At 43.0% G+C, this 9,822-nt stretch overlaps 1 protein-coding gene across 1 annotated transcript; it reads right to left on the bottom strand.

Annotated features, from left to right (window-relative positions):
• Positions 1-1,070: 1,070 nt before the first annotated feature.
• On the bottom strand, positions 1,071-3,324 carry waw (Translation factor waclaw). The gene is made up of 3 exons (XM_065217791.1): positions 3,150-3,324; positions 1,314-3,081; positions 1,071-1,245 (listed from the first exon to the last, which is right to left on the bottom strand). Exons 1-3 carry the CDS (start codon positions 3,215-3,217, stop codon positions 1,120-1,122), a joined length of 1,962 nt encoding a protein of 653 aa, XP_065073863.1. The 5' UTR covers positions 3,218-3,324; the 3' UTR covers positions 1,071-1,119.
• Positions 3,325-9,822: the final 6,498 nt, after the last annotated feature.

Raw genomic sequence — 9,822 nt, 5'->3', positions numbered from 1 at the left:
GGTTCGATCCCTACCTTCTATATTAAAGAGGGGAGATGTTGGGACCCATGGACATCCCTAGTACACGAAACAGAATCCATCGAACAGCTGAGCTCACTGTTGGCAGACCATTTGGTCATTTTTAAATAGCTCATGATAGGGTTAAATACCCCATTTCCGGCCTATTAAGCACAACCCGCACTTAATCTTTCTTAATCTAGCGCAGTTTAGCACCAAATGGAATGTTATAATTACTGATGGCTTCCAAATTTATTCACCTTTCCGTATGTACCGTAAAATTTGATAAAGAGAAACCAATCGTTGAGATATTGTCAAAAGTCTAACACTGCTTCTTGACGCCAAACTCGGCATACGGATTCTAAACTCGGCCTAACGCATTGAAACGCCTTTGAAACGCCAATGAATTCACTTCGGCCTATCGGATGAAGATAAAAATTGATTTGACTCATTGACTTCGTTCCGGAGCTTATTAACTAAAGTATAGTACCAAACGCACAATTGACTTGTTTACTCTGAAATCATGGATTTATTCGAAGCGTTCGAAGCTTTCTGTTCGATAGACCCAAAATGGGCGATTAGGCCGAAGTAGTTTTCTACCCTAGGTAGTTTTCTCTCGTGATGGTGAGAGGACTTGTTTTCTCATTGTCACATGACAACCGTGATATTTACCAGCTCTTCATCACACAGGTGACCCCTAATTCACGATGCTGTGCTAACCGAAGCAATGGATCAGCGAAATTTTGCTTCTCTGAGGTACTCCGTCGCCCTTGTTAAGGTGAAAGTTAATGCTTTCCCGTTGATACTGATTCCGCACCCATTCGAACCATAAACAAATTCGAAATGCACCAATACCAACAAGCATTGCAAATCAGTAAAATGGGAAGTATTGAAATGTTGACCATATTTGTAAATACAAAACTTTGCATAATTCTAATAATTCTACTACTGAAATGACAACTTCAATTAAAAATTTTTAGAGAAAAGACACCTAGACCTCCCTCGCTGTAGGGGAACTGTATGGCTTTTCACAACTGTGTCCATGCAAACAACTTTTTGGGTAACCTTTAGTCTTATTCACAAATAACTTTCTAGCACTCACCCGTCCGGATCCTCCGAACATCATCGTTTCAGCACATTGATAAACGTGTCCCTAGGAACATTGATATTAGCAATCGCACGCATCTTCTTTTTGCCATCTGCTTGCTGCTTGAGTAGTTTCATTCGACGAGTCACATCACCGCCATACTGTAAAGAAAAAAGCGTTCCCATCATTCCTCAAACACTCCCCCACGTGGTTCCCATTGAAAACCTACCAGCTTTGCCGTCACATCCTTCCTGTACGCCTTCAGCGTCTCCCGAGCCACTACTTTTCCGCCAACCGTTGCCTGAATGGCGATCTGTACCATCTGCCTGGGAATCAGCTCTTTCAGCTTCAACACCAACTGCCTGGCATGGCTTTGTGCCTTACTGATGTGCACTATGGTGCACAACTCATCCACCAGTTGACCGTTCAGCAGGATATCCATCCGCACTAATGCACTCGGCACGAATCCATGATCCTCGTAATCGAAACTGGCATAACCGGAACTGATCGATTTCAGTTGATCGTGAAAATCCAGTACAATTTCATTTAATGGCATCAGGTATGTGGTCATAATTCGGTCGTTGTCTATATTGATAGATGTCTTTTGAACTGCTCTCCTCTCAACACACAGGCCAATAATTGGACCAGTGCACTCGGTCGGTGCGATAATCGTCCCTAGCACGTACGGTTCGTAGTATTCTTCGACCATCATCTTGTCCGGAAACAGGGCAGGATTGCTAACAAGGATTTCCTCAGACCCACCATGGGTAGCAATGATCTTAGCTCCCTTCAATTTGATCTTGTATGTCACGGACGGTGCTGTGAGAATTGGTTCCGCATCGTACTCCTGCTGCAACCTTTGGCTAAACACATCCAAATGCAACAATCCTAGGAAACCTAATCGCCAGCCTTGCCCTAGCGCTGGACTAGCATCCGGAGTAACGGTAACGGCAGAATCATTCAGTACCAGCTTCTCAATGGCACCCTTCAGGTACGGATGCTGTGACTGATCCGCTGGATAAACCCCGGCAAATACCATCGGCTGTTGTGGCTTAAAACCCGGCAGTGGAACGCACGTCTTGTCCTTCTTAGCGTACAACGTATCTCCAATATTGGACTCCTTGCTAGTTCTCATATTGCAACCCAATAGACCAACTTGTCCCGCAACCAGCCTGTCAACCTTCCTCTCGTCCGGGCGCAACATTGTCAAACTTTTCACTTCGTAAGCCTTCCCCGTGTGACACGAAACTATTTCCTGACCCGTCCGAATCTCTCCATCTTTCACAGAGATCAAGTTCAACGCACCACGATACCGATCGAACCAACTGTCGAAAATCAATGCACGGAAATTCTCCTCCCTTCGAGGATCCGGTGCTGGCAGCCTCCTTACAATCTCTTTCAAAATGTCTTCGCACCCGGTACCAACCTTGGCCGAAATGCGCAGCACCTGATCCGGAGTGATTTCAAACAATGTAAACAACTCCTGCGTCACAGCATCCGGACGGGCATTCTTCAAATCGATCTTATTCAGCACCGGAACGATTACCAGTTGCTTCGATTTTGCCAGGTGAAAGTTGGCCACCGTCTGCGCTTGTACTCCCTCGTTGGCATCAACCAGCAAAATAACACCTTCACAGGCAGCTAGCGATCGGGATACTTCATTGGCGAAATCCACATGCCCTGGGGTATCAATCAGATTCAGCAGATAGGTTTCCCCTTCATACCGATACACCAGCGAAGCCGTTTGAGCCTTCACGGTAATACCTCGTTCCTTCTCCACCTGGAGGCTGTCCAGAACTTGCTTGTTACCAGCCGTTTTAGTGATCGCCCCGGTTAGTTCCAACAAACGATCCGCCAGTGTGCTTTTGCCATGGTCTACGTGAGCGATTATACTGAAATTTCGGATTCGACTCACCGGTATCTGGTCGTAGGCAATGTCGTCCGTGTTGAGCCACTTGGTCGTGTTAAAGCTACGGGATATACAATTCCGAGATGTCCTAAAACAATCGATGACCGATTTAAGAAATAACCAACTCGCAAATAACAGACCATAGCAGGTACTCACCTGAGCAGCAGCGGAATTCGATCGGTAATATGTATGGCTCGGGAGAAGCCAACTATCTTGGTCCACATTTTACTGCAACTTAACACCAGGAAGTTCGGTTCATGTTGTAACCAACTTTGGAAAAACTACACAAATTACACAATATTTTCGCAAAATTTAACCGGCGTTCTGTGCGAATCAATCGTAATCAGAAATTTTTAGCATGTTTTCCAGGAAACGTCAAAATCAGCTGATATAAGCACAAGGCTGTTCAACGAACGTAAACAAGAGAGGTGGATGATTGGTGAATCAAAGTTAGCCCCCGTGGAGAATAGCAGAACTATGAATGTGCCCGTATAAAAATAACCATCGAGGGGTTTCTACCAAGCTTGTAAGGTGATCGGTAATCAAAAATTACCACAAAATTATTAAAATAATTAACCACTTCATTTGAGCAGTTAAAATGACGTTTACTACCACTCGAACTTTGAAATAAAACATTATTTTGAGATTTTTCTTCTAGAACCACGAGAAAAGTAACCATAATTTGTCCGTTTCATAAAAAATAGAAATTAGGGCTAACTACCCCATTTCCGGCCTATTAAGCACAACCCGCACTTAGTCTTTCTTAATCTAGCGCAGTTTAGCACCAAACGGAATGTTATTATCACTGATGGCTTCCAAATTTATTTACCTTTCCATACGTACCGTAAGATTTGATAAAAAGAAACCAATCGCTGAGATATTGTCAAACGTCTAACACTGTTTCTTGACGCCAAATTCGGCCTACGGATTCTAAACTCGGCCCAACGCATTTGGCAAATCAAAGTTGGCACTCGTGGAAAATAGAAGAACTATGAGAGTGATGATGGTTTCAAAATTTTACACGGTGAGGTATACGAGTGCAATCTTAAAATGTTTTTATTTTGAAAATGGAGCATTTTATTTAAACCTGGTTTATGCTACGCTAGTAGAAAACTTAAGGACTACTTAATAGACATATAATATAGAAATAATAATTTCTTTTCAGATTTTCATGTGTACACATAGATTTCAGCTTTTCTACAACTGTAGCAGCAACCAGATTTAAATAAAATGCTCCATTTGCAAAATAAAAGCATTTTAACATTGCACTCGTATACCTACCCGTGGAAAATTTTGAAACCATCATCACTTTCATAGTTCTTCTATTCTCCACGAGTGCCAACTTTGATTTGCCATTGAAACGCCAATGAATTCACGTCGGCCTATCTGATGAAGCTAAAAATTGATTCGGTCGGAGCGCTTCTTTTGTTTTTGGAAATAATGATTGCAAACCTTCATACCACACGTTCTCATTGACTTCGTTCGGTAGCTTATTAACTAAAGTATCATACGAAACGCATAATTGACTTGTTAACTTGAAAACTTAACAGTTTTCTGCTCGATAGGCCTAAAATGGGAGATTAGGCCGAAGTAGTTCTCTACCCTATTTGATTCAGTTTTGTGGAATCGCTGGTAGAAATTTTTATCGCCATCTTTTTCATTGGAAACGTTCTATTTTATTTAGTCCAGCGACGACCGGGAAACTTGCTAATTCTATGAATTCATGGGAGTTTCACTAGCAAAAACCAACACACCGTAAAGGCCCACGCACATTAGATCCGGATCGGACGCGTTGCGGCAAAGTGACAGCTAAATCTATTGTCTAACTGTCAAATTTACGTCAACGCAACGCAAACGGATCTAATGTGGGAGGCCCTTAAGATTCCACGCAAAACCAAACCGATGACCTCCGAGGAGTTTTTGTCCGCAAGCCTATCAAAAGCAATTCCAAAGAACAAATTCCTCTCCGTAATTCGGAGTTAGTATACATTTGAAATACATTTTAATCGAATCAATGTATAAACATCGTTTATGCATAAAATTATTCATTTTTAATCTTTCTTAGTTTTGTCATATTTTTGAGTGCATAGTTCTGTCAAAACCTCAGCATTTTCATTGATCAATTAAATAAATAAAATAAATTTCCCCATACAGTTTCACCTGCTTTACTACAAGCACAAACGAAGTGACAGACGACTAACTGGCGAAGAAATCCATTTAAATAATGTGGTTCACTGTAATAGAATTTTCTTTGAAGCTTGTGCCATCATCCACCAGATGGGTTAGTTTTATTGTTTTGATTTGAACAAAGTTGATTTTGTGTACAATGATTCTTTGACAGTGTGCAAAGAGTGCGTATCATTTTGTCATTTTTTTATGCATTTCAGTTTTGAGTAGAGTGAAAGAGATAGAACCAAAACATTCTAGTACATTTGGTGAAAATGCTAGTTCAATCTAGTAGTAGCAACAATCAATACGAAACTAACGATTTTAAATTGACTCACCACTTTAGTAGCCTATTGGCACAAACGAAGTGACAGACGGAGCGGCTCGAAAACTTTGGTGACTAACCTGCTATTTCAATTTTTCAGTGTACCACATGGCAACACCACTACTACTGGATTGTACCACATGGCAACACTACTACTAGATTGAACTAGCATTTTCACCAAATGTACTGGAATGTTTTGGTTCTATCTCTTTCACTCTACTCAAAACTGAAATGCATAAAAAAATGACAAAATGATACGCACTCTTTGCACACTGTCAAAGAATCATTGTACACAAAATCAACATTGTTCAAATCAAAACAAAAAAACTAACCCATCTGGTGGATGATGGCACAAGCTTCCAATAAAATTCTATTACAGTGAACCACATTATTTTAATGGATTTCTTCGGCAGTTGGTCGTCTGTCACTTCGTTTGTGCTATTGGTCCCAAGCAAACGATTAACGTACCCTATTCTAGTTGAAATTCTATTACTACACTATGTTTGTTTTGATTCGCTATGAAAGTTTGACAGATAACATCAGGGGTGTGTGGATTCATGCAGAACATGCAGGGGTGAGTGAAATAGCTTGGGACTGCTTGGGACCGTTGTTCTGGTACTGAGTGAGCCAAAAATAATAATGATTTTCTTCGGGACCCAGTGGTCTTAGAGTTACCTCTATGGTACAATCCAGTAGTAGTGGTGTTGCCATGTGGTACACTGAAAAAATGCAATAGCAGGTTAGTCACCAAAGTTTTCGAGCCGCTCCGTCTGTCACTTCGTTTGTGCTACAAGTCACCAGAGAACCAAAAAATTCTAATTTGACAGAGAAAGTTTGCTCTCACTAGTTCAATTTCCCAACATGCCATGTATTTTGATGACACTCTATTTGTGATTTCCCTCTCACAGACTACAAAATAGAGTACCTGACACTGCAAAACATGTCTGGTACCTCTATACATGCATTTTGATTAACATCCGAAGTGCCTCCTTTTTTACACATTCTGCTTAAAAGGTACTTTCTGCCCCACCCCATTCAAAATTCGGCAGGAAATCCAGTGAGGGTTGAGCTATTTTGTGTGCAGAATGTGTAAAAAAGGAGGGACTTCGGATGTTAATCTAAATGCATATATACAGGTACCAGACATGTTTTGCACTGCACTGTCCTCTGTGAACAATTAACGGAAAGCAGATTATGTGTAGTTTCCTATAGATGTTAGCGTTAGCGTTAGCGTTGTTATGATATACTTCGTAGATTGGATACTAGCGACACTCACGTCTCTTCTGAAATTCTCAGTTAGACTACTTTCAGGAATAATGCTGAGGAGTAAACATTGGTTCCAATCTAAACAAGAGTAACAGAAGCATGACTGTCGCTATTCCCGGCCACGCCCATCTTTACCATAACTAGGGATAGTGAAGGAAATGTTGATGTAGTACTTACTTAACGAGAGGCCACCGACTTAGCGACACCCTCATAAGTGCTACGGAGTTGGAGGGTTGGGTAGGGTATTTGGTTAGGATTCACCTCAAGTTGGCGATGCAACCAAAAGTATGTATTGTTTATTTGTTGTTTATTTAATCTATCGATAGCCGGCTATCGAAAGAACATATTCATTTTGTTTAGTGATCATGAATTTTAAGAGTAATGACAGAGAGCTTGGGATTAAACCCATGATTTTCTGCTCAGTAAGCAAAAACGATCCCTCCAGGGTCATCGAGCATCTCAGAACCATAACGCTTCGCGACAATACAGGACTACGTTTTCGCTTGATATGCAAATAGTTTCCATTAACAATATCAAATACACAAATGATGGTGGCGATATATTGTGCTGTGGAAGAGCTTGAAATTAAATCCATGATTTTCTGCTCAGTAAGCAAAATCGATCCCTCCAGGGTCATCAAGCATCTCATAATCCACAGCGCTTCGCGTCAAAGTCCGAATATATGGATATAGATTTCACCGCAAACACAACAGTGACATCTGATGGAACATGAATGCAGCAGCTTGACAAAATGATTAATTTATCAATTTAGATGGTCAAGTTTTGAACCCACCATACAGCATGCTGTATGCTTTTGGCGTTACTGTATATTTTTTTTATACAGGGGGGAATCTGCACACAGACACCTGAGAAGGAACTCAGGGTGTGGGGATGGGAGAATTTCACTCCCGACCCACTAAACCTTACCTTGTGCGCTTGGCCCTTGACCTCCCCGGAACCGCCCGAAGGCATTACTTCGTGGGAGGGGCCGCTCTATACTAGGGTGTTTCATTTTGAAAAAAGTGATGAATTTTTGATAGGCCACCCTCCAGTTCGATTCATAGCCCCAAAATATGAACCTGTGCAAAAAATGGTAAAGATTGATGAAGGTTTAGAGGTCGCGCCAATGATTTGGATTTTGTATGGAGATTTTGGTGAATTAGTATGGGAAATTATTGATTTTCGTTTACATTGCTCTAACTTTGGTTGTAGTTGTCCAAACGTTGAAAAAAAAAAATATGTGGTTGTCATGACAATGATCAACAAGCCTGTTGTTGTTGCGATGAAATTGGCGTTGTTGCCTTGTACATATTCATCTGTCAATTTACCCTATTTTGCCATTTTTTTCACATTTTTATAATTCTTGATACGCTGCAAAACTGAGCGTAGCAAGTGTAGGCTTTTTGTTTATTGCCATAGCAATAACATACTAAATTTTTTCGACATTTGGACAAGTAGAAGCAAAGTTATAGCGATATAAGCGATTTTTTAAATTCTTCCATAGTAATTCCCATACAAATTTCAAATCATTGGCGCGACCTCTAAACCTTCATCAATCTTTACCAATTTTTGCACAGGTTCATATTTTGGGGCTATGAATCGAACTCGAGGGTGGCCCATCAGAAATTCATCACTTTTTTCAGAATGAAGCACCCTACTCTATACTCTATCGATCTAGCCGGGCAGTAGGCAACTGCTGCTCGGCACGCCACTGTCGTTGTAATTCCGAAACTATGTGGGTGACCGCAGTCACCACCGCGCTCTAGTTCTCGGTGGTACCACACTTCCTAGGAACGATGTTATCCGGACTGGTATCCGCTCCGCATATCGCTAGCATAGCGCTCGATACTGGCTCGAAGCGTGGACAGGCGAACACAACATGTTCGGCGGTCTCCTCGACGCCAGCACACCTGGGGCAGATGGGAGTACTTGCATGTCCGAACCTATGCAAGTAGCTCCTAAAGCAGCCATGGCCTGACAGGAACTGTGTCAGGTGGAAGTTTACTTCCCCGTGGCGCCTGTTGACCCAGCTTGATACGGAAGGTATCAAGCGGTAAGTCCACCTCCCCTTTGTGGAGTTTTCGCACTCCGATTGCCATCTCGCGGTCGTCACAGCTCGCGCGTTGTTGCACACCCCTCGAACGGTCCTCGCGTCATAGCACACCACGTCCTCCTTAATGATAAGGCTGATTGGCATCATCCCTGCTATTACACAGACGGCCTCTCTCGAGATAGTGCGGTATGCACTGGCCACCCTCAAGCACATTAGCCTGTGTGTGCTCTCTAATTTCCGCCTGTGACAGTCAATATCCAGTACCGCAGCCCACGCAGGGCCGCCGTATCTGAGGATAGATACTACGACCCCAGCGAGGAGCCTGCGCTTACTGGCATTCACTGCCGAGTTGTTTGACATCATGCGGGATAATGCCCCCACAGCCGTAGACGCTCTCTTGCAGGCGTACTCGACGTGGCAGCCGAAGCTGAGCTTATCATCGAGCATAACCCCCAAGAGTTTCAGAGAGCGCACAGACCTAATTGTGCTTCCGCCGACTGTCAATGTCGCATGCTGTACTGACATGCGATTGTTGACTACGACTACTTCCGTCTTGTGATGGACAAGCTCCAGTTTCCTGGATCTCATCCATTCCTCCACAAGCTTGACGCAGTGAGCCGCTGTCAGCTCTACCTCCTCGAAGGATTCCCCGTAGACTACCAGCGTGACATCGTCGGCAAAACCTACAATTTTCATGCCTACCGGGAATCTTATCCTCAACAGTCCATCGTACATGACGTTCCATAACACCGGGCCCAGGATGGAGCCTTGTGGCACTCCTGCGGTGACACTAACGCATTTTTCGCCATCTTCTGTGTCTTACGTCAACACACGATTTTGGAAGTAGCTTTCCAGAATCTTGTACAGCCCTCCGGGAATTTGGAGCTGGAGTAGCGTTCTTCACATCTAAGGTTACCACCGCGCAGTAACGAATGCCCCTTCGTTTCCGGTGGACCACCTCTGCCGTCTGGATGACGTCGCGGATGGCATCCACCGTGGATCTGTTCTTACGGAACCCG

The sequence above is a fragment of the Ochlerotatus camptorhynchus genome, unplaced genomic scaffold (genome assembly GCF_037179485.1).
Source record: "Ochlerotatus camptorhynchus isolate MF236.1 unplaced genomic scaffold, CSIRO-AGI_Acam_v1.1 ptg000080l, whole genome shotgun sequence".
NCBI lineage: Eukaryota > Metazoa > Arthropoda > Insecta > Diptera > Culicidae > Ochlerotatus > Ochlerotatus camptorhynchus.
The sequence above is the reverse complement of the archived record's forward strand: the minus strand, read 5'-3'. Positions and strand labels throughout refer to the sequence as shown.